Here is a 24,501-nt window from a genome sequence, read left to right as displayed (position 1 = left end):
TTCTTCTTTGAATATTTGGTAAAACTCCCCTGTGAAGCCCTTTGGCCCAGGGCTTTTGTTTGCTGAACATTTTTTGATGACTGATTCAACTTCCTACATAGTTATCAGCCTATTCAGATTTTTTTATACTTCCTGATTGAGTTTTCAAGGTCATATTTTTCTAGGAATATGTCCATTTCTTCTAGGTTGACCAGTTTGTTGGAATAGAGTTGTTCATATTATTTTTGTTTAAAATCCTTTGTATTTCTGTGGGATCTGTTATTTTGCCTCTTTCATTTCTGATTTTGTTTATTTGGATCCTCTCTCTTTACTTCTTGGTGAGACTCACTAGAGATTCATCAATCTTGTTTATATTTTCAAAGAAGCAGCTCTTGGTTTCATTGATCTTTTGTATTGTTGTGTGTTTTTTTTGTTTTGGGGCTTTTTGTTTGTTTGTTTGTTTGTTTGTTTTTGGTCTCTATGTCATTTATTTCCACTCTGATCTTTATTTCCTTCCTTCTGCTCACTCTGGGCTTTTCTTATTGCTCTCTTTCTTATTCTTTAAGTTGTAGAGTTAGATAATTTATTACCAGTTTTTCTTGTTTTTTGAGGTAGGCCTGTAATGCTATGAACTTCCCTTTTAGAACTGCTTTCATTATGTTCCATATTTTGGATAGTTTTGTTTTCATTGTCATTTGTTTCCAGGCTGTTTTTTTATTTTTTCTTTGATCTCTTTGGTAATGCAATCGTTGTTTAATAGCATGATATTTAGCCTCCAAGTGTTTGAATTTTTTTATTGTTTTTATTATAGTTTATTTCTAATATTATGCCATTGAGATCTGATAAGATGCTTGATATGCTTTCTATCTCCTTGAATTTGAAGAGAATTTGCCTGTGTCCCAATATGTGGTCTATTTTTGAAAATGTCCCATGTGCACTTGAGAAGAATGCATATTCTGTACCTTCAGGGTGAAATGTTCTGAAGATGTCGGTTTAGTCCATCTGATCTAGTGAGTCATTTAGGATTGCTGTTTCTTTGCTGATTTTTGTCTAGAGGATTTATCCAGTGATGTCAACAGGGTATTAAATTCCCCTACTATGACTGTATTGCTGTTGATCTCTCCCTTGATATCTTCCAGAAGTTTTTTTTTAAATATTTATTTGGGTACTCCTGCATTGGGTGCATATATGTTTACCAGAGTTATATCCTCTTGTTGTATTGATCCCTTTAGTATTATGAAGCAGCCTTCCTCATCTGTTGTTATGGCCTTAACGTTGAGGTCTATTTTGTCAGATATAAGAATTGCTACCCCAACTTCTTTTTCACGTCCATTAACCTGAAAAAAAAATGTTTTCCATCCCTTCACTAACTGTCTGTGTGAGTTCTTTGTTCTGAGGTAGGTCTCTTATAGACAGCATATATATATGGGTCATGTTTTCTTATCCATTCAGCTACCCTATGCCTATTGATTGGACCATTTAATCTATTTACATTTAAGGTTATTATTGATAGGTACTTGTTTGTTGCCATTTTTATTCTTTATGCCTGTGTTCCTTCTTCCCTTCCTATTTCTTTTTTTTACAGCAGTCCCTTTAGCATTTCTTGCATTGCTGGCTTGGTGGTAATAAACTCCTTTAGCCTTGTTTTGTCTATGAAGCTCCTTATTTCACCTTCAATTTTGAATGATAGCCTTGGTGGGTATAGTATTCTTGGATTCAGTCCCTTGCTTTGCATCACTTTATATATTTTATTCCATTCCCTTTTGGCCTGAAGTGTTTCTGTTGAGAAATCAGTTGATAGTCTAATGGGAGACCCCTTATAAATAACTTTCTGTCTCTCTCTGGCAGCCTTTAAGATTCGCTCTTTGTCGTTTACGTTTGCCATTGTAAGTACAATGTGTCTTGGTGTGGGTCTTTTTGTGTTCATTTTGTTTGGGACTCATTGTGCTTGTGTGCCTTTTTTCTTCCCCAAATTAGGGAAGTTTTTTTGTTGTTTTTTTTTAATATATTTTATTGATTTCTAACAGGAGGAAAGGCGAGGGATAGAGAGTTAGAAACATCGATGAGAGAGAAACATTGATCAGCTGCCTCCTGCACACTCTCTACTTGGTATGTGTCTGCAACCAAGGTGCATGCCCTTGACCGGAATCGAACCTGAGACCCTTGAGTCTGCAGGCCGACGCTCTATCCATTGAGCCAAACTGGTTAGGGTTCAGGGAAATTTTTTGTCATTATTTCTTCAAATAAGTTTTCTAATCCTTGCTCCTCTTCTTGTCCTTCTGGTACCCTTTTATATGTATGTTACTTAGTTTCATGTTGTCCCAAAGCTTTCTTAGGCTCTCCTCCTGCTTTCTGATGTTTTTCTCCAATTGCTGTTCAGATTGGGTGTGTTTTGCTGCCCTAACTTTTAACTCACAAATTCGGTCCTCTGCTTCTTCTAGTCTATTGTTGAAACCTCCATCATGTTTTTTATTGTAACTATATCAGTTTTGATTTCCTCCTGATTCTTACGTAAGTTGTTGATCCTTTCATCCTTCCAGTTTATGAACTATATGACCCTTACTCTGAATTCTTTTTCTGACATATTGCATGCCTCTGTTTCATTTAGTTTCTTTTTCTGGCAAGTCCTTTTTTTCCCTAAGGGGTTATTTCTTTGCCTCCCCATTTTTGCTGTCTCTTTCTGGCCCTGGGCACCCTGCTTTGGATTTGAGAGGTTAAAGATCTTATTAGGGCAATGGTCCAGAAATCGGTAACCCAGAGGCTGGGTCTGCCTTGAATTTCACACCTTTATTGTCTCTGCTCTGAGTTATGTTCCCTTCTCCCACAGATCTGGTTCCTCAGTTGTCTGCTTTGTGTGTTTTTTTTAAATCCTCACCTGAGGATATTTTTCCATTGATATTTAGAGAACAGAAGAGAGAGGGAAAGAGAGAGAAATACTGATGTGAGAGAAACACATCTACTGGTTACCTCCTGCACGAGCCCCAACCAGGGCCCGGGCCAGGGAGGAGCTTGCAACTGAGGTATGTGCCCTTGACTGGAATCAAACCCAGGACCCTTTGGTCCATAGGCTGACACTCTAGCCAATGATCCAAACTGGCTAGGGCTCAGTTGTCTGCTTTAGATGCTTGGGGTGGTGGGAGCATGTGCACAGTTCCTCTGATGTGCAGCTCCTTGTGAAGACCCAGAGCTTTCTGGCATGCAACTTGCTGTGTGGCTCTGGCACCCATGGCATGGTGGCATCCTAGGTCCCTCAGGTAGCACCCTTGTAGTGCTGTCCTGTGGCTCCTGAGTAGGCACACTGGCTTGCTCCAGGTTGCTTCTGCAGTGCTTTCCTATGGCTCAGAGTGAGGCGTGTGCTTGGTTGCTCCAGGTAGCCCCTGCAGAACTGTCCCAGGGACTGGGGTGAAATGGGTGTGGGCTGCTCTGGGTCACACAGTCCGAGCTCCTGTGTGGTCTGAGTGGGGTGCATGCTAGGTTACTCCAGTTCACTCCTCCTCAGTGTAGAGGGGGGTTGGGTTGCCCTGTGTCGCTCAATCCATTCTCCCCTGTCACCCAGGGTGAGGTGTGCATTGGGTTGCTCTGGATGGCCCTGGCAGGACTGTCCCAGGAGCCTGGTTGGAGTGGGGGCAGATTTCTCTGGGTTGCAGAGACATAACTCCCCTGTGGTCTGGACTGGGTCATGCTCTGTGTTCCTCCGGGTCACCCCAACAGCAGGTCCCGGGGCTGGGGGTGGAGTGGGTGCCAGGTGGCTATGGTTCAAGCTAGCAGCATGATTCTGGGGCCTAGGGAAGGGGTGGGACATAGGGTTCCCTCTGGCTTGCACTCACTGCAGGATCTTGAAGCCAGATCCTAGGATACTCAGTCCCAGAAAGCTGGTGAGGAGGCCTGGTGTGGGAGCTCACTCTGACAGCCCGCGCTCCCTGCAGACATCTGGGGGCTTGCCAGGAGGTACTGCACCACTTTCTGCTGGGGCACAGTGATGGTTCCACATGGGTCATGGCTGGCAAGTGGTGTTCTTTAGGCATCCTCTCCCCTTCCTTATTGAAAATTGTCTCCTCAGCTGTGTCTAATTTGTTAATTCAGGGTGGATATTCTCTGATTTAATTGCTTTTCTGGCCTGTCCCTAGGAGGAGGTGCAGGACACTGCTCCCTGTTCGGCCACCATTTTTGCTTCCAGATCAAGGTGCTGGATCCCAAAGCAATTCTCATTTTTCTTTTTTTAACAAAGGAATAAATGGTCTCTTTTTTTAACAAAGGAAGGTTCCTCACTTTAATTTATTTAAGGTTCTCATTTTTATTCCATTAAAATATCCCTGATGAAGCAATACATTTGCAATAGTTTAAAATTTCATTTTAGTATACAGGTTTTGGAAAATTTTAAACATATCTGTACTTCATGTGATTCTTTTTCTTTTCTTTTATTTTTTTATTCTTTTCCTTTTAGAGCCAAAGCACTGTAAAACAATTTCTTATCAACTTTCTGTGGATATTCCAGAAAAAAAGATAGTTGATGACAGACTATTTGATTTTGAACTAGACAAAAGAACCATGTCCATCACTAGTTGTGATTCTAGGACAGCATGTGGAAAGGTAATTAGCTTGTAATTTTTTTTCTTGCTACTCTTTAAAAAATAGTTTTACCTAAAAGTATAAAAGCTATCATGATGAATATGGCAGCTTATGTACATGGCACATTTAATTATGTGTCAAAAAGAATTGGTATAGCCTGGCTGGCTTGGCTCAATGGTTGAGCATTAATCTATGAGATAGAAGGTCATGGTTTGATTCCTGGTCAGGGCACATGCCCATGTTTTAGGCTCGATCCCCAGTGGGTGTATGCAGAAGGCAGCTGATCAATGATTCTCTCTCATCATTGATATTTCTGTCTCTCTCTCCCTCTCCCTTCCCCTCTCAAAAAAAATGTATTTTTGTAAAAAAGTAATTGGTATAGCCTTGGCCTTTTAACTTCTACTAGACTTTACAACAATACAAAGAAAGAGAATTACAATACTTTACATATGTTTTATGGGGTACTAGTTTGGTTAAAACCTTTTTACTTTAAAATGTAAATGTAAATTGTACATTAAGGAACATTTGGAATCCTTTGAAGACTAAATAGAAAGGGGAAAAGACACTAAAACTCTCAACCACTTCCAAAAAAAATCATTAATATTTCAATATTTTCTAGACCTGCAATAGCCAATATAGTAGCTACTATTACATACAGCTAAATTTAAAATAACTAAAATTAAATAGAATTTAAGCTGTTATTCTCTTTTGTTACTGTTGTTAATCCTCACCTGAGGATATTTTTTCCATTGATTTTTTTTTTAGAGAGAATGGAAAATAGAGGAGAGACAGAGAGAGAGAGAAACATTGATGCAAGAGAGAGACATTGATTGGTTACCTCCTGGACCCTTCAGTCTGTAGGCTGATGCTGTAACCACTGATCCTCCAGCCAGGGCTAAACTGTAATTCTTTAGTTATACTAGCCACATGCCAAGTATTAAATAGCTGTGTGTAACTAATTGCTACCAAATTGCAGGGCAGATATAGAACATTTTTATGGTCACCAAAAGTTCTGTTAGACAATACCATTGGTGTTTGTTAACATACTTATAATTCTATTGTACTAGAGGCCCAGTGCACAATTTCGTGCATGGGTGGGGTCCCTCAGCCTGGCCGGTGATCAGAACCGATAGGGGCCATCTCACCCAGTCCTGATTGGGGCCAATAGGGGCTGGCCAGCTAAGAGGAGGGACTGTGGGAGGTTGGCTGGCCACAGTAGGTTGGCTGTGGGAGCACACTGACCACGAGGGGGCAGCTCCTGCATTAAGTGTTGGCCTCCCGGGTGTTCAGTGCACATCATAGTGACCAGTCAACCGGTCATTCGGTCACTTAGGCTTTTATATATATAGATAGGTAATTTTTACATCCTTTTAAATTCAATTATAAAAAATATTTACCATGATATTGTGTGGCTTATATTAACATTATTTTTTAATATCTATGTGCTTTCTCATATAATTTATCTAAACATTCCCCTCTCATTGGACATACAGATTATCAACAGTTTTTTTGTTATACAAAATAACATTGCTTTGAATATCTTTGTGTATACATTTATTTATTTTTTAAAAAATATATTTTATTGATTTTTTTTTTACAGAGAGGAAGGGAGAGGGATAGAGAGTTAGAAACATCAATGAGAGAGAAACATCGATCAGCTGCCGCCTGCACACTCCCTACTGGGAATGTGCCCACAACCAAGGTACATGCCCTTGACCAGAATCGAACCTGGGACCCTTGAGTCCATAGGCTGACCCTCTACCCACTGGGCCAAACCGGTTAGGGCTACATTTATTTTTTATGTAAATATAATTCCTAAGAATAGATTCCTAGAAATTAAAGTACTGAGATGAGGTTTGTTTCTCTTGGGTGACATAGAATTTAAGGGGTGTATTTTAGGTGTATTTTTTATTGTGGTGTTGTTTCCTAGTGTCCTTGGTTCCTTTACATGTGTGCTGATAATTGAACTTGAAAGATAATTTATAGGAGTAATTTGAGGGCTGGATGAGTAATCTTCCTCCAGATAGTTTTTGCCAGCCCTTTCCACGTGCGCCTCCGTACCTCTGCACATTGCTTCTGCACCTCCTCTGAGTCTCAGTGTGCTGAGACTGTGGAGCAGCCATAGCTGCTTGCTCCACCCTGTTGATCCCCTGAGACCCAGCCCCACCCAAGCTGTGTGCAGAGGCTTTTGCATATGAAAGGCCTGGCCCTTTGCAATCTGAAAATTACCTAACAAACTGCAGCTGGGTCAGAGAGACCCAGAACTTCCAAAAGAAGGCCCAAGACCCCACAGCAGCTTGCATTGCTTCACAGCTGGGCCTCATCCGGGCACCTGCAAACCCCAAACAAAGAAGATGAATCTGCAGATCTCTCTATAGCTCCTGCTTGGTAGCCTCAGGCAGAGGCTAAATTAGCACCTCCTTAGAGATCCAAGAGCCAGTGTACCCAGTGGTCAGAGTGGGACCATCCAGATTACAACTCCTCAGTGTCCTAAAAAATACACCTAAAAAATACACAATCACTTCAAAAATACAACTAAAAGACAAATGGACATCATCCAGAACCACAGGAAGGCTGGCTGAGTGGAAATTTTACAACTAGAAGGAAAGAGAAAAGCACACTGAGACTCAGAGGAGGTGCAGAAGCAATGTGCAGAGGTACGGAGGCGCGCGCGGAAAGGGCTGGCAACTGAGGACATGGTTGTCTTTTTCAATTGGGAGGGAGTCTCAAGCTCCTGACTGCTCTGAACTCCAGTTCTGGGCGAGTCTCTGGGGACCCAGATTCATAAGGGGGAGAAACTGGACTGTCTGGAAGAGGGTGGAACACGGGGGCAGCTTTCTCTCAGAGGTACTTGCAGCGATTACCAGGACACTGAAATGCAGGGCCCCTTAGGGTAGGACTGAGGAGCAGCCATAGCTGCTTGCTCCACCCTGTTGATCCCCTGAGACCCAGCCCCACCCAAGCTGTGTGCAGAGGCTTTTGCATATGAAAGGCCTGGCCCTTTGCAATCTGAAAATTACCTAACAAACTGCAGCTGGGTCAGAGAGACCCAGAACTTCCAAAAGAAGGCCCAAGACCCCACAGCAGCTTGCACTGCTTCACAGCTGGGCCTCATCTGGGCACCTGCAAACCCCAAAGAAGATGAATCTGCAGATCTCTCTATAGCTCCTGCTTGGTATCCTCAGCCAGAGGCTAAATTAGCACCTCCTTAGAGATCCAAGAGCCAGTGTACCCAGTGGTCAGAGTGGGACCATCCAGATTACAACTCCTCAGATCCATAAGGGACACACTCAGGGGGCAGACTCAGTAAGCACTAAAGCCCCACTGAAGCACGTCTTGCCCCAGAAGGGTGTCTCCAGCACAGAAGTTCTCCCACTGTAGACACAACTGATTCTCACAGCCAATTGGCCTGGTAGTCAATTCCTCCCAGTGATACCAACTACAGTCAAGGCTTAACTACAACAAGACTGTGCACAAAGTCCACAAAGGGGTGCACCAAGAGTGTCCACCTCAGGTAATTGGGGAGGCTGAGCCACTGGGCCCTAAAGGACACCTAGCACACAAAGCCACTCTATCAACACAGGGAAGCATAAAAAAATGCGGAGACAAAGAAACAGGTCACAAATGACTTAAATGGAGGAAAGCAAACTACTGGATATAGAGTTAAAAACCACATTTATAAGGTTTTTCAAGAATTTTCTAGAAACCACCAGTAAATGTAGTGAGACCCTCAAGAAATCTAGTGAGACCCTCAAGGTTTTGAAAAAGGACCAACTAGAAATTAAGCATACACTGACTGAAATAAAGAATATTATACAGACTCCCAACAGCAGACTAGAGGATCTCAAGAATCAAGTCAAAGATTTGAAATATGGAGAAGCAAAAAACACCCAACTGGAAAAACAAAAAGAAAAAAGAATAAAGATAGTGTAAGGAGCCTCTGGGACAACTTCAAGTGTACCAACATCCAAATTAGGGGTGTGCCAGAAGAAGAGAGAGAGCAAGATATTGAAAACCTATTTGAAGAAATAATGACAGAAAACTTCCCCTACCTGGTGAAAGAAATAGACTTACAAGTCCAGGAAGCTCAGAGAACCCCAAACAAAAGCAATCCAAGAGGACCACACCAAGACACATCATAGTTAAAATGCCAAGAGCAAAAGACAAAGAGAGAATCTTAAAAGCAGCAAGAGAAAGAGACTCAATTACCTACAAGGGAATACCCATATGACTGTCAGCTGATTTCTCAACAGAAACCTTGCAGGCCAGAAGGGAGTGGCAAGAAATATTCAAAGTGATGAATACCAAGAACCTACAACCAAGACTACTTTATCCAGCAAAGCTATCATTCAGAATTGAAGGTCAGATAAAGAGCTTCACAGACAAGAAAAAGCTAAAAGAGTTTATCACCACCAAACCAGTATTATATGAAATGCTGAGAAGTATTCTTTAAGAAGAGGAAGAAGAAGAAAAAGGTAAAGATACAAATTATGAACAACAAATACACATCTATCAACAAGTGAATCTAAAAATCAAGTGAATAAATAATCTGATGAACAGAATAAACTGGTGAATATAATAGAATCAGGGTCATAGAAAGGGAGTGGACTGACTATTCTTGGGGGGGAAAGGGGTGTGGGGATCCGGGAAGAGACTGGACAAAAATTGTACACCTATGGATGAGGACAGTGGGGGAGGGGGAGTAAGGGCAAAGGGTGGGGTGGGAACCAGGTGGAGGGGAGCTATGGAGGGGGGGGGGGGAGGAACAACTGTAATAATCTGTACAATAAAGATTTAATTTTTTAAAAATCCAGAGAAATAATATCCAATAAGAAAAGACCCTGCCATGACTTTGGAAATTGAAATAATTTATGGTTATGAAAATAAAAGATTGACTTCAAGATATTTGGAGGGAACAGAATACTATAAAGTGACATAACAGGTTTGAAATGAAAAAATAAACTTACAGAGATGAAAACAAAACAACTGAAATTGAAAACTTAAAAGAAGTTAAAGATAATAACATCATCATGGGGACAAAAAAAGTAAGGAAAACAGAAGAGAGTGTATGATGTGAAAATAAAATGAGGGGCCTAAAATGTATTTATTCAAAATACCAGAAGGAGAGGAGAAAGATAATCAGGCAGAAGTGGTATTTGAAATGATAATGGGCAATTTTTTCAGAACTGATAAAATAGACTGACCCACAGAATTAAGAAGCCAAATAAATCCCAAGCAAGGTGATTTTTTTTGTAAATACTACACACTTTGCAGTGACAAATACATAGCTCAACTTTCAGACTTTGATAAATTTACGTTTGCTTGATGAAATGTCTAGAGTTGCCAGACATTTAAAAAATAACAAAAGCAGAGAGTATAACCTCCCCGCTAGTAGAGGTTGAACAAAAAATAGAACAATTTATTTGCAATACCCCCAAAAAACAAGAAAGAATAAGAGAAGAAAAAAGCAGGTAGAAAACATCAAGGAATGTCAGCAATTATATTATATGTAAATAGACTAAATACCCCAGTTAATAGACAAAGACTGCCAATCTATATAATAAAAGCCTAATATCCTAATTGACTTAACAATAGAAGGAACTGCAGAATGACTGGTTGCTATGATGTGCACTGATCACCAGGGGACAATACTCAATGGAGGAGCTGCCCCCAGCCTGCAGGCCCCAGGCCAGCCAAGGCAAGTGTGAGCAGTGGCCCCCAAAATAGCACCAGGCTGGCCAAGGTGGGTGCCAGCAGGGGCCACCCAATCATCCTGCGTCACCCCACAGATCGGCCCTGATTGCCAGCCAGGCCTAGGGACCCTACCTGTGCAGGAATTTCGTGCACTGGGCCTCTAGTTAAAAAATAAAAACTCAACCATATACTGTTTATAAGAGACACATTTAAAATATAAGAATACAGCCTGGCTGGTATGGCTCAGTGGTTGAGCAACAACCTATGAACCAGGAGGTCACTGATCGATTTCTAGTCAGAGCACATGCTTGGGTTGCAGACTCAATCCCCAGTAGGGGGCATGCAGGAGGAAGCTGATCAATAATTCTCTCTCATCATTGATGTTTCTCTACCTCTCCCTTCCTCTCTGAAATCAGTAAAAAATATATTTAAAATATAAGGATAGGAAAACCAAGATGGCGGCATAGGTAAACACCTGAGATTGCTGCATCCCACAACAAATTCAAAAATACAACTAAAAGACAGAACGGACATCATCCAGAGCCACAGGAAGGCTGCCTGAGTGGAAATTCTACAACTAGAAGGAAAGAGAAAAGCATACTGAGACTCGGAGGAGGTGCAGTGCAGAGGTGAAATACAGAGGTACAGAGGTGCATATGGAGAGGGCTGGCAGCTGAGGACAGGGTTGTCTTTTTCAATCGGGAGGGAGTCTCAAGCTCTGAGCTCCAGTTCCGGGCGAGTCTCTGGGGACCCAAACTCATACGGGAGAAATGGGACTGTCTGGCATTGGTTGGAACTTGAGGGCAGCTTTCTCTCGGAGGTGCTTGCAGTGATTGCCGGGACACTGAGAAGCAGCACCTCCGAGGGCAGGACTGAGAGCAGTCATAACTGCTCTCTCCGCCCTGTTGATCCCATGGGACCCCACACTGCCCAAGCCGTGCAAGGAGGCTTTTGCATATGAAAGGCCTGGCCCTTTGCAATCTGATAATTACCTAATGAACTGCAGCTGGTCCAAGGCCCCAGGGCAACTTGCATTGCATCACAGCTGGCTCCTGCTGGGTAGCCTCAGGCAAAGACTAGATTAGCACCTCCTTAGAGATCCAGGAGCCAGTGTGCCTGGTGGTCAGAGTGGGACCATCCAGATTGCAGCTCAGATCCATAAAGGACACACTCAGGGGGCAGACTCAGTGACCACCAAAGCCCCATTAAAGCAAGTCTTGCCCGGGAGGGGTGTCTCCAGCACAGAAGTTCTCCCACTGTAGACACAGCTGATTCTCACAGCCTATTGGCCTGAAGGTCAATCCCTCCCAGTGTTACTTACTACAATCAAGGCTTAACTACAACAAGACTGTGCACAAAGCCCACAAGGGGGTGCACCAAGAGTGTCTACCTCAGGTAATTGGGGAGGCTGAGCCACTGGGCTCTATAAGACACCTAGCACAGAAAGCCACTCTATCGACACAGCGAAGCATGAAAAAATGCAGAGACAAAGAAACAGGACACAAATGACAGAAATGGAGGAAAGCAAACTACTGGATATAGAATTCAAAACCACACTTTTAAGGTTTTTCAAGAATTTTCTAGAAACCACCGATAAACTGAATGAGACCCTCAAGAAATCTAATGAGACCCTCGAGGTTGTGATAAAGGACCAACTAGAAAGTAAGCATACACTGACTGAAATAAAGAATATTATACAAACTCCCAACAGCAGACTAGAAGATCACAAGAATCAAGTCAAAGAATTGAAATATGAAGAAGCAAAAAACACCCAACCGGAAAAGCAAAATGAAAAAAGAATCCAAAAATAGGAAGATAGTGTAAGGAGCCTCTGGGACAGCTTCAAGCGTACCAACATCCGAATTATAGGTGTGCCAGAAGAGAGAGAGAAAGATATTGAAACCTATTTGAAGAAATAATGACAGAAAACTTCCCCTACCTGGTGAAAGAAATAGACTTACAAGTCCAGGAAGCTCAGAGAACCCCAAACAAAAGGAATCCAAAGGGGACCACACCAAGACCCATCATAATTAAAATGCCAAGAGCAAAAGACAGAGAATCTTAAAAGCAGCAAGAGAAAGATAGTCAGTTACCTACAAGGGAGTACCCATATGACTGTCAGCTGATTTCTCAACAGAAACTTTGCAGGCCAGAAGGGAGTGGCAAGAAATATTCAAAGTGATGAATACCAAGAACCTACAACCAAGACTACTTTATCCAGCAAAGCTATCATTCAGAATTGAAGGTCAGATAAAGAGCTTCACAGATAAGAAAACGCTAAAGAAGTTCATCACCACCAAACCAGTATTATTTGAAATGCTGAAAGGTATCCTTTAAGAAGAGGAAAAAGAAGAAAAAGGTAAAGATACAAATTATGAACAACAAATACACATCTATCAACAAGTGAATCTAAAAATCAAGTGAATAAATAATCTGATGAACAGAATAAACTGGTGATTATAATAGAATCAGGGTCATAGAAAGGGAGTGGACTGACTATTCTTGGGGGGGAAAGGGGTGTGGGGGATGCAGGAAGAGACTGAACAAAAATCGTGCACCTATGGATGAGGACAGTGGGGGTGAGGGGTTAGAGCTGAGGGTGGGGTGGGAAACGGGTGGAGGGGAGCTATGGGGGGAAAAAGAGGAACAACTGTAATAATCTGAACAATAAAGATTTAATTATTAAAAAAAAAAAAGAAACTATGCAGGCCAGAAGGGAGTGGCAAGAAATATTCAAAGTGATGAATAGCAAGAACCTACAACCAAGATTACTCTACCCAGCAAAGCTATCATTCAGAATTGAAGGTCAGATAAAGAGCTTCACAGACAAGGAAAAGCTAAAGGAGTTCATCACCACCCAACCAGGATTATATGAAATGCTGAGAGGTATTCTTTAAGAAGAGGAAGAAGAAGAAAAAGGTAAAGATAAAAATTATGAACAACAAAGTGATAACAAATACATATCTATCAACAAGTGAATCTAAAATTAAGTCAATAAAAAAATCTGATGAACAGAATAAACTGGTAAATATAATAGAAGCAGGGACATAGAAAGGGAGTGGACTGCCGTAACCAGTGTGGCTCAGTGGATAGAGTGTTGGCCTATGGACTGAAAGGTCCCAGGTTCGATTCTAGTCAAGGGCATGTACCTTGGTTGCAGGCACATCCCCAGTAGGGTGTGTGCAGGAGGCAGCTTATGGATGTTTCTCTCTCATCAATGTTTCTGCCTCTATCCCTCTCCCTTCCTCTCTGTAAAAAATCAATAAAATATATTTTTTTAAAAAAAGAAAGGGAGTGGACTGACAATTCTCAGGGGGGTGGGGGTTTGAGGGGTGCAGGAAGAGGTTGGACAAAAATCTTACACCTATGGATGAAGACAGTGGCGGGGGGTAAGGGCATGGGGTGGAGTGGGAACCAGGTGGAGGGAATCTATAGGGGGAAAAAAGAGAAACATCTGTAATAATCTGAACAATAAAGATTTACTTAAAAAAAGAAAATGCTAAAAAAAGTTTTATTAAAAAATTAAAGTTATGAAAGACAAGCCAAGAAGCGGTAGTTATATGCAGCACATGTGACATACAAAAGGTTTATATCCTAAATGTAAAAAGACATGAAAAAAGTCCATCTAATAGAAAATGGGCCCAAAAATTTGCATACTTCTCAAAGGAAAAAATTCAAATTATCTATAAACATATATAAAGGAGTTCAACCTCATTAGTAACATGGAAAAGGAAAATTAAAACTACAATTGGGGATCAGCACATACCTATTATATTGGCAAAAAAAACATATTAAAAAACTTAAGTCTGATAATACTGTATTGGAAAAGATATAGAGCAACAATCGCTATTGTTTGCTTCTGTTGAGAATGTAAATTGGTACAACTTGGAAATCATTTTTGCATTATCTAGTAAACTAGAAGACAGACATACCTTGGGATTTGCAATTCCTCCTCTGGGTATAATATCTGAAAGGAACTGGGTACCAGTATACATACATAAGAATATTCACAGTGTCATTGTTTATAATATACAAATGAAAGTTATTGGACTACAGCTACATACTGGGACATGTATCAATGTTGAAAAAAAAATAAAATCATAAAAATATATAATATATGATTCCATTTCTGTAAAATTTAAAATGGTAAAATTACACTATATTGTTTAGAAATTAGGACTAGTGATTATGTCTAGGAAGGATATTAGCTTTGGGATAGATGCTCTGAGGGCTTCTAGGTATCAGCACTGTGCTTTCTTGACTCGGGTGGTGATAACAGGGGCATTTATAATTACTGATTATCAAAATAGCATGTTTTAACAACTATATGAATATATTTCATATTTTTAAGAGTGAAAAATGTATTATCTTCTAAAACAAATGGCAACATTTAGATAAAATTTTGGTTGATTCACTGTTTTACCCTAGGAATTCTTTGTCTTTAAAGCTTTTTATTGATTTTTAGAGAGAGAGGAAGGGAGAGGGATAGAAAGAGAGAAACATTGATGATAGAGAAACAATGTCAATCAACTGCCTCCTGCACACCCCCTACTTGGGATTGAGCCCACAACCTGGGCATGTGCTCTGATGGAATCCAACCAGTGATCTCTTGGTTCCTGGGTCGAAGCTCAACCACTGAGCCACGCCGGCCGAGATCCCCTAGGAATTCCTATATCAATTTTATCATAGTTCAAGATTAGAAATAAGTAGAATCAAATTGAATCTTTTATTTTATTATAAAATATTCTTGGGGACAAATTTATATCCCTATCAAGTATCTAATCTAATAAAAGACAAACATGCAAATTGACGATACCTTTGCTACACCTTAAGCCACGCCCACCAGCCAATCAGAGCAACTATATGAAAATTAACCCAACCAAGATGGCAGCCGGCAGCCACAGAGCTGGAGCGAGCAGGAGGCTTGGTTGCTCCAGTGACGGAGGAAGCCAAGCTTCCAGCCCGTCCTGGCCCGCTCTGAGCTCCACTGAAGGCAACAAAGTTTCAATTATAGAAGGTAAATAAATCTCAGAATTTTAAAAAAAAAAGAAAAAAAGGAGAGGCTGGGAGCTTCTGTCCCCAGGGGGCTTGGCCAGCCTGAAAACGGTCCTCAGCCCCTCACCCAGACTGGCCAGGCAACCCAGTGTGGATCCCCCCACCCTAAAGGGGGTGTGGCCAGCCTGAAAATAGCCATCAGCCCCTGACCCAGGCTGGCCAAACCTCCATGGGGTGAGGGTCCCCATTGGGGGGTGCTTGACCAGCCTGCAAACAGCCATCAGCCCCTCACCCAGGCTGGCCAGGCACCCCAGTGGGGACCCCCACCCTGAAGGGGGTGTGACCAGCTGCAAACACCCATCAGCCCCTCACCCAGGCTGGCCAGGCACCCCAGCGGGACCCCCACCTTGATCCAGGACACCCTTCAAGGCAAACCAGCCGGCCCCCACCCATGCACCAGGCCTCTATCCTATATAATAAAAGGGTAATATGCAAACTGACCCTAACAGCAGAATGACTGGGAATGACTAGTCACTATGACACACACTGACCACCAGGGGGCAGACGCTCAATGCAGGAGCTGCCCCCTGGTGGTCAGTGCGCTCCCACAGGGGGAGCTCTGCTCAGCCACAAGCCAGGCTGACAGCTGCCAGTACAGCGGTGGTGGTGGGAGCCTCTCCTGCCTCCTCAGCAGAGCTAAGGATGTCTGACTGCAGGCTAGGCCTGCTCCCTGCTGGCAAGTGGACATCCCCCGAGGGCTCCCAGGCTGCCAGAGGGATGTCTGATTGCCAGCTTAGGCCCAATCCCCCAGAGAGTGGGCCTAAGCCAGCAGGTGGTCATCCCCCGAGGGGTCCCAGACTGCGAGAGGGCACAGGCCAGGCTGAGGACCCCCCCCCCCCGCCCCAGTGCACAAATTTTTGTGCACCAGGCCTCTAGTTACCTATAAAAGAGTTAAACTTAGAGATAAAGTAAGAGCGCCCTGTATTTCTTTCCCCCTCCCCATATTTCTCTCTTTATCTTCCCATACTCCACTAGTGTTTTGTCAGATGCAGGGCCAAAAAGTTAAATTAAGAAATGGTTTGTATTATTGTCTAGCAAGCAAAGGATGTCACACTTAAGTGCATTCCATGTGAATCAATTAATAGTTAAGTGTCCTTTTATCTCCTGTGGTTTATAGATCGTGAGGAACGAGCTCATGGAGAAGCACTATAAACATGGGAGCAAGTTTCTAACTTCATTTCCAGATGGGACAACGCAAATATTGTATCCTTTCTAGCAACAAGTTACTTTTTTTTTAAGGGGAGAATGATGATTTTTATTTTTATTTTAATATATTTTATTGAATTTTTTTACAAAGAGGAAAGGAGGAGGATAGAGAGTTAGAAACATCAATGAGAGAGAAACATCGATCAGCTGCCTCCTGCACACTCCCTACTGGGGATGTGCCTGCAACCAAGGTACATGCTCTTGACCAGAATCGAACCTGGGACCCTTGAGTCCCCAGGCTGACGCTCTATCCACTGAGCCAAACCGGTTAGGGCAGTGGTCGGCAAACTGCGGCTCGTGAGCCATGGCTCTTTGGCCCCTTGAGTGTGGCTCTTCCACAAAATACCGACTTCTGCGCATAGGCCACGAAGTTTCAGTCGCACTTTATTTGCGTGCCTGCACGTGATATTTTGTGAAAGAGCCACACTCAAGGGGCCAAAGAGCTGCATGTGGCTCGTGAACCGTGGTTTGCCGACCACTGGGTTGGGGCATAGCAACAAGTTACTTTTAGTAGCTTTATTTCTTTACAAAAAGATAGGTAAAGAAAAAGTACATAGAAAAATATTTTTAAAACAGATATTACCCCCAAATTCTACCAACCAAAGAAAAGCTGTTAACATCTTTTCATTTTTCATTTCTTATTTTTCCCTATGGGCATATACTTTTTAAAAAATCAGTTCTTCCACTATATTTCATATTTTATAACTTGCCCCCTTCACATATATTATACAATAGATAATGTTATGAGTATATAACGTGCAATAAATATAGAATTTTAACACCATTTTATAACCACATGGTATTTCATTATAGAATGTACTATAATTCATTTAACCTGTCCCCTATTACCAAACAAAGGTGGTTTCGAAATTTTTTGCTATTATATACAGTACCTAAATGAACAGCTTTGTGCATATTTCCTTTCATACTTATCACTTATTTTCTTGAATTAAATACCTAGTGGTACAAATTCTGGGTAAGAACTTATGGACATTTTAAAGCTTTGATAGATTTTGCCCCCAAGAAAATGTGTAGCAGCTGACACATCCATGAGCACCATGTTATTTTTTAATACAAAAATTCAATATTCATTTTATGGAATAGTAAGTTGTTGGTCACCTGAACTTCTGCCTGATGGCCGGGCCCTTTGGTATTTTCAAATAGAGGCTATTTAGTATCTTGAGGAAAGCAAAAACAAACCAACAAAAAAGCCCTATGAAATGTGGAGGAATTTTGGTGAATCAGGGCCTCACTTTGTAGGAGAAAGTCGTTTTTAGTATAGTTTCCTAAATGTTTAGTCAAAGCTCAATAATAAACCAGAAAAATGACTTTTGTGGCATAGGAAGTGCGATAAAGTTTTAATTCCTTAGACCCTATGAGAAAGAGTGTGGGTTTTATTTTAATTGTACCAATAAATTTAAAATAACTTCCCCAACTTTTATTATTAATTATCACTTCATGCCCTGCCTTTAATTGCTAACTCGTAAAGACTGTGGCTGGTTTTCAAAATGATTCAGTATCAATCTTGTATTTACATCATCTCTGCACTTCTGGTCAGTTTAGATAGGAGTAAGTATCAACAGTTAGTGAATTATCCTCAGTATATTTGATTCCTTTTGGTGCTAGTATAAATTGAATTTTTAAAATATATATTTATTGATTTTAGAGAGAAATGGAGAGGGAGAGAGAAAAAAAAAAAAAAACATCAATGATGAGAGAGAATCATTGATGGGCTGTCTCCTGCAAGCCCCTTACTGGGGATCATCCTGTAACCCAGGCATGTGCCCTGACCAGGAATCAAACCATAACCTCCTGGTTCATAGATCCACGTTCAACCACTGAGTCACACTGGCTGGAATTATTTTCTTAATTTCACTTTCAGAATGTTCACTGCTAGAATAGAATAGAATAATACAATTTATTTTTATATATTAATCTTGTAGCCAACAACCCTGCTGAACTCAATAGTTCTACTATATTGTTTTGTAGATTCTTTAGGATTTTCTCTACGTAAGAACAGGTCTTCTGAATATAGGGATCATTTTATATCTTCCATTACCAATTTAAACGCCTTTCATTTCTTCTCTTCGATAAAATTTCCCTAAAACCTCCAGTGCACCCACAAAAGTGGGAAAGGATATGAGGGGGAAGGGAGGCTAATGTAGGTGTAGGACAAGGGGTACCCATTCCGTCCGTAGGTTCATGCCAAGTAGCGATGGGTACAAAAGAAAGTCCCCGAATGTGGTGAGTCGGTTCAGGAGTGTTCCAACCCCACCCTCGACGGAGGCGAGAGGTTTGCCCACCTCCCGCAGCCCGGCTGCCCCAGATGTTCCGCCACACCGGCTCCGAGGCGCCTTCAGCGCGGGAAGGGCTCTGGGCACAGCCAGCGTCTCTCCAGGGCGCCTCCAGCCTGGGAGCACCCGGCCCCAGGAGCCCTCAGGACTCACCTAGACACGCCCTCCACGCCCCCGCCCAGAACCCGCCCCCCTCCCCCCAGCCCCGGTGCGGCCCCTCCTCCCCGCTGTGTTTGTTCGGGGAAAGAGGGCGGAGGCGGAGGCGGAGGCCAGTTTGCTGGCTCCGGCAGCAATCGCCGCCGCCTGTGTATTTAGAGCCGCGGCCCGTCTCCCGCCAGCTAGCTCCGGGGAGGGAGAGCGCGCACGAGCCCTGGCGTCCCCGCCCCAGCCTTTCCCGGAGCCATGAATTCCAATTGCGCCCGGTGCAGCAAGGTGGTGTACCCCACGGAGAAGGTGAACTGTCTGGATAAATTCTGGCATAAAGCATGCTTCCATTGCGAGACCTGCAAGATGACACTCAACATAAGGAACTACAGGGGCTACAAGAAGTCCTACTGCAACGCACACTAGCCCAAGCAGTCCTTCACCATGGTGGCTGACACCCCTGAAAATCTCCGCCTCAAACAACAGAGCGAGCTCCAGAGTTAGGTGTGCTACAAGGAGGAGTTCGAGAAGAACAAGGGCAAGGGCTTCAGCGTGGTGGCAGACACACCCGAACTCCAGAGTATCAAGAAGACCCAGGACCGGATCAGTAATATAAAATACCACGAAGTTTGAGAAGAGCCGCATGGGCCCCAGTGGGGGTGAGGGCTTGGAGCCCCAGCGAGATGTCCAGGACAGCGCCAGCTCCCGGAGACCCCAGGAGCAGCAGCCTCATTATTTGCTCTTTATTATATCAATATTGTACATTTCATTAATTGATTTTCAAATATTAAACCAACCTTGCATTTCAGGGAAAAGTCCATTTTGTCGTGGTACATAATCCTTTTTATGTGATGCCAGATTCTATTTTCTAGTATTATGTTGAGGTTTTTTTTGTGTCTTATAAATATACTAGAGGCTCAGTGCATGAAACACATGCACGGGTGGGGTCCCTAGGCCTGGCCAGCGATCAGGACTGATTAGGTTCCCCTCGCCACCCATATCCCCTGCCACTCACAGCCGGTTCCCGTCACAGCCCGTGGGCCTGCCTGATGGGGTGATCAGGACCTGCCAACCCCAGGGAGGGACCAGGACTTTGGCTGGGGTGAGGGACCAACAGCCACCACAGAGGGCTGATCAGGGCCTTGGGGGGAGGGGAGGGAGAGAGGTGCTGGAAACCAATTCCAACATGACAGCAGGGCTGAATCTGGGAATGGCTAAAGGCATTTCCCCAAACCTGAATAGAATACATTAAAATGATTTTTGGCTGCCAGATAGCTCAGGGCATCTTAATCTACATGTTATTGCCTCCTACTGACCAAACACCTGAACAGCCATAGGCTAATTCTTCCATTCTGACAATGCCTCTGTATGCAAAACCCTGACACTTTGAAGTGTATATCTCTGCCTCATCTCAGGACAATTTGTATTAATAAAAAGCATGGGGTCTGAGAGGAGGAGATCTTAGATCTTAGTTTCCTTTAAACTAGGCTCCTCTAACCCCCAAATGCCTTTCAAAATTATGCTTCATTTCTGGACTCCTATTTAATTTACTCACAGCCTTCTCCAGATTGCTGAACTCTTCTCTTTTTTTTTAAATTAAATCTTCATTGTTCAGATTATTACAGTTGTTCCTCTTTTCCCCCCCATAGCTCCCCTCCACCCAGTTCCCACCCCATCCTCTGCCTTTACCCCCCCCCCCCCCCGACACACAATATGTCCTCATCCATAGGTGTACGATTTTTGTCCAGTCTCTTCCCGCACCCCCCACACCCCTTTCCCCCCCGAGAATAGTCAGTCCACTCCCTTTCTATGCCCCTGATTCTATTATAATCACCAGTTTATTCTGTTCATCAGATTATTTATTCACTTGATTTTTAGATTCAGTTGTTGATAGATGCATGTTTGTTGTTCATAATTTGTATCTTTACCCTTTTCTTCTTCTTTCTCTTCTTAAAGGATACCTTTCAGCATTTCATATAATACTGGTTTGGTGGTGATGAACTCCTTTAGCTTTTTCTTATCAGTGAAGCTCTTTATCTGACCTTCAATTCTGAATGATAGCTTTGCTGGATAAAGTAGTCTTGGTTGTAGGTTCTTGCTATTCATCACTTTGAATATTTCTTGCCACTCCCTTCTGGCCTGCATAGTTTCTGTTGAGAAATCAGCTGACAGTCGTATGGGTACTCCCTTCTAGGTAACTGACTTTTTTTCTCTTGCTGCTTTTAAGATTCTCTCTTTGTCTTTTGCTCTTGGCATTTTAATTATGATGTGTCTTGGTGTGGTCCCCTTTGGATTCCTTTTGTTTGGGGTTCTCTGCACTTCCTGGACTTGGAAGTCTATTTCTTTCACCAGGTGGGGGAAGTTTTCTGTCATTATTTCTTCAAATAGGTTTTCAATATCTTGCTCTCTCTCTTCTTCTGGCACCCTTATAATTCGGATGTTTGTGCGCTTGAAGCTGTCCCAGAGGCTCCTTACACTATCTTCGTATTTTTGGATTCTTTTTTCATTTTGCTTTTCCGGTTGGGTGTTTTTGCTTCTTCGTATTTCAAATCTTTGACTTGATTCTTGCAATCTTCTAGTCTGCTGTTGGGAGTTTGTATAATATTCTTTTTTTCAGTCAGTGTATGCTTAATTTCTAGTTGGTCCTTTCTCATAACCTTGAGGGTCTCACTAGATTTCTTGAGGGTCTCACTACATTTATTGGTGGTTTCCAGAAAATTCTTTAAAAACCTTATAAATATGGTTTTTAACTCTATATCCAGTAGTTTGCTTTCCTCCATTTATGTCATTTGTGACCTGTTTCTTTGTCTCCTCATTTTGGCTGCTTCCCTGTGTTGATAGAGTGGCTTTGTGTGCTAGGTGTCCTATAGGGCCCAGTGGCTCAGCCTCCCCAGTTACCTGAGGTGGACACTCTTGGTGAACCCCTTTGTGGGCTTTGTGCACAGTCTTGTTGTAGTTAAGCCTTGATTGTTGTAGGTATCACTGGGAGGAATTGACCTCCAGGCCAATAGGCTGTGAGAATCAGCTGTGTCTACAGTGGGAGAACTTCAGTGCTGGAGACACCCTTCTGGGGCAAGACTTGCTTCAGTGGGGCTTTGGTGCTTACTGAGTCTGCCCCCTGAGTGTGTCCCTTATGGATCTGAGGAGTTGTAATTGGATGGTCCCACTCTGATCACTGGGTACACTGGCTCTTGGATCTCTAAGGAGGTGCTAATTTAGCCTCTGCCTGAGGCTACCCAGCAGGAGCTATAGAGAGATCTGCAGATTCATCTTCTTTGTTTGGGGTTTGGAGGTGCCCAGATGAGGCCCAGCTGTGAAGCAGTGCAAGCTGCTGTGGGGTCTTGGGCCTTCTTTTGGAAGTTCTGGGTCTCTCTGACCCAGCTGCAGTTTGTTAGGTAAAATTCAGACTGCAAAGGGCCAGGTCTTTCATATGCAAAAGTCTCTGGGCACAGCTTGGGTGGGGTGGGGTCTCAGGGGATCAATAGGGCGAAGCAAGCAGCTATGGCTGCTCCTCAGTCCTGCCTTAAGAGGCCCCGCATCTCAGTGTCCCAATAATCACTGCAAACACCTCTGAGAGAAAGCTGCCCTCAAGTTCTGACCGATGCCAGACAGTTCAGTTTCTCCTCGTATGAGTCTGGGTCCCCAGAGACTCGCCTGGAACTGGAGTTCAGAGCAGTCTGGAGCTTGAGACTCCCTCCCGATTGCAAAAGACAACCGAGTCCTCAGTTGCCAGCCCTTTCCACGTGCGCCTCCATACCTCTGCACTTTACTTCTGCACCTCCTCTGAGTCTCAGTGTGCTTTTCTCTTTCCTTCTAGTTGTAGAATTTCCACTCATCCAGCCTTCCTGTGGTTCTGGATGATGTCCATTTGTCTTTTAGTTGTATTTTTGAAGTGTTTGTGTAAGGCAGCAATTTCCGGTGTTTACCTATGCGGCCATCTTGGTTTCTCCCCCTGAACTCTTCTTAATGCTGGAACAAGAACCCCGACAAGGAGGGTCAGGGAGAGTGATGTGGGAGGTTGGCTGCCAGCCCCAAGGAGGGAGCTGGCCCTCTGCCCCCCTGGGATAGGGACCGTGTCCGCCACCACCCACCTCTGATTCCCCATCACCACCCAGAGGCCTGGCCCAAATCCCGTGATTGGGGGCCTGCTGGCCCAGGGGGAGGTACCAGGAGGTTGGCTGGCAGGCCCCATTGGTGTTCGGGACCTGCAGGCTGGGGGCAGCTCCTGCATTGAGCGTCTGCCCCCTGGTCGCCAGTAAATATCATAGTGACCAGTCATTCTGGTCGTTCTGGTCATTTGGGTTGTTCTGTCGTAAAGGTCGCTTAGGCTTTTATATATATAGAGATTTGATTCACATAAAACGCATAACATTTTTAAATGAAAACAATATCTCCTGTTTTGGGAATGCTTTCCATTTTAAAGGTCTTTCTCATAAATTGAATTTATTCACAGTATAGCCAGGGACCATTAGAACAATGACCTTATCTGATCTCAGCTACCCATCTGGAAACCTAGCCATCATCCGAGTGCCCAACAAGACCCATGGTTTCACTTGTATAGTCCAAGAAGACATACCCACTAACCCTGCGATCCTGGCAGTGCTGGACTCTTCTGGCCGAAGTTCCTGCTATCATCCCAATGGAAATGTCTGGTAGGCTTCTAGTTTCCTCCTGCTGCCATTGTGCTTTCTGGGTTTGTGAAATTTTATTTTTCCTTTTATTTTTTCCAACTTTATTGAGATATAATTGACATACAACATGGTGTAAGTTAAAGGTGTACAACCTTATTGGTTTGCTATACTTAAAAAAATTTCAAAATGATTACCACCATATCATTAGTTAACACATGCATCATTCCACCTAATTACCTTTTTTGTGTGTGTTGAGAACACCGAAGACATACTTTGTTACCAACTTTTAAATATATAACATAGCATTATTCAATATAATTACTATGCTATACATTAGACCCCAGAACTTATTCATCTAATAACTAGAAGTTTTATTTTTTTCTTTTAAATGATAAAAATGGCTTTAAGAAAATTTATTTAAGTTAATGGTCTTTAGATAGTAATGTTCAACTCATAGAACTATTTGATTTATGCCTTTCCATATACTTCTCTGGAAAAATCCTAGACAACTTTGTAAAACAAAGCTCATCATATTCTTTTTGTTTGCTTCTTTCTTTTTTCTTCTTTTAATATCTTTTTCTTTTTTAATGTTATTTTCATTTTGTTTTTTTATTTTTTTCATCATATCCTTTCTATAAATGAAAAGAAAATATTAAGTATACAATGTCAATGTTATTTCAAAATCTATATAAATTACATTAGGGATATGGAATATGAACTCAGATGGTCTGTCTAGAGCAGTGGTTCTCAACCTTGGCTGCACATTAGAATCACCTGGGAATCTTTTTAAAATCCTGATTTCTGGGCCTCATCCTCCGGAAATTCTGTTTCTTTGTTATGGGTTGAGGCCACAACATTAGTAACAAAGAAACAGAATTTCCAGAGGATGAGGCCCAGAAATCAGGATTTTAAAAAGATTCCCAGGTGAT

General features: G+C 42.6%; 1 protein-coding gene and 1 pseudogene across 1 annotated transcript in view; both read left to right on the top strand.

The window, feature by feature from the left end:
• The window catches only part of ERICH6 (glutamate rich 6), an 88,781-nt gene that overhangs the window by 44,799 nt on the left and 19,481 nt on the right, over positions 1 to 24,501 (top strand). The window contains exons 10-12 of the mRNA XM_070403750.1: positions 4,424 to 4,569; positions 16,415 to 16,500; positions 23,438 to 23,593. Of these exons, the coding sequence (XP_070259851.1) occupies positions 4,424 to 4,569; positions 16,415 to 16,500; positions 23,438 to 23,593 (388 nt within the window). The remainder of the gene's footprint in view (positions 1 to 4,423; positions 4,570 to 16,414; positions 16,501 to 23,437; positions 23,594 to 24,501) is intronic.
• LOC139004417 (LIM and SH3 domain protein 1 pseudogene) lies at positions 19,200 to 19,779 on the top strand (annotated as a pseudogene).

This window comes from Myotis yumanensis, unplaced genomic scaffold (genome assembly GCF_028538775.1).
Source record: "Myotis yumanensis isolate MYYU_CA2020_CCGP unplaced genomic scaffold, mMyoYum1.0.hap1 SCAF_2, whole genome shotgun sequence".
In the NCBI taxonomy this organism is placed as follows: Eukaryota; Metazoa; Chordata; class Mammalia; order Chiroptera; family Vespertilionidae; genus Myotis; species Myotis yumanensis.
This window is presented reverse-complemented; position numbering and strand designations above follow the sequence as displayed.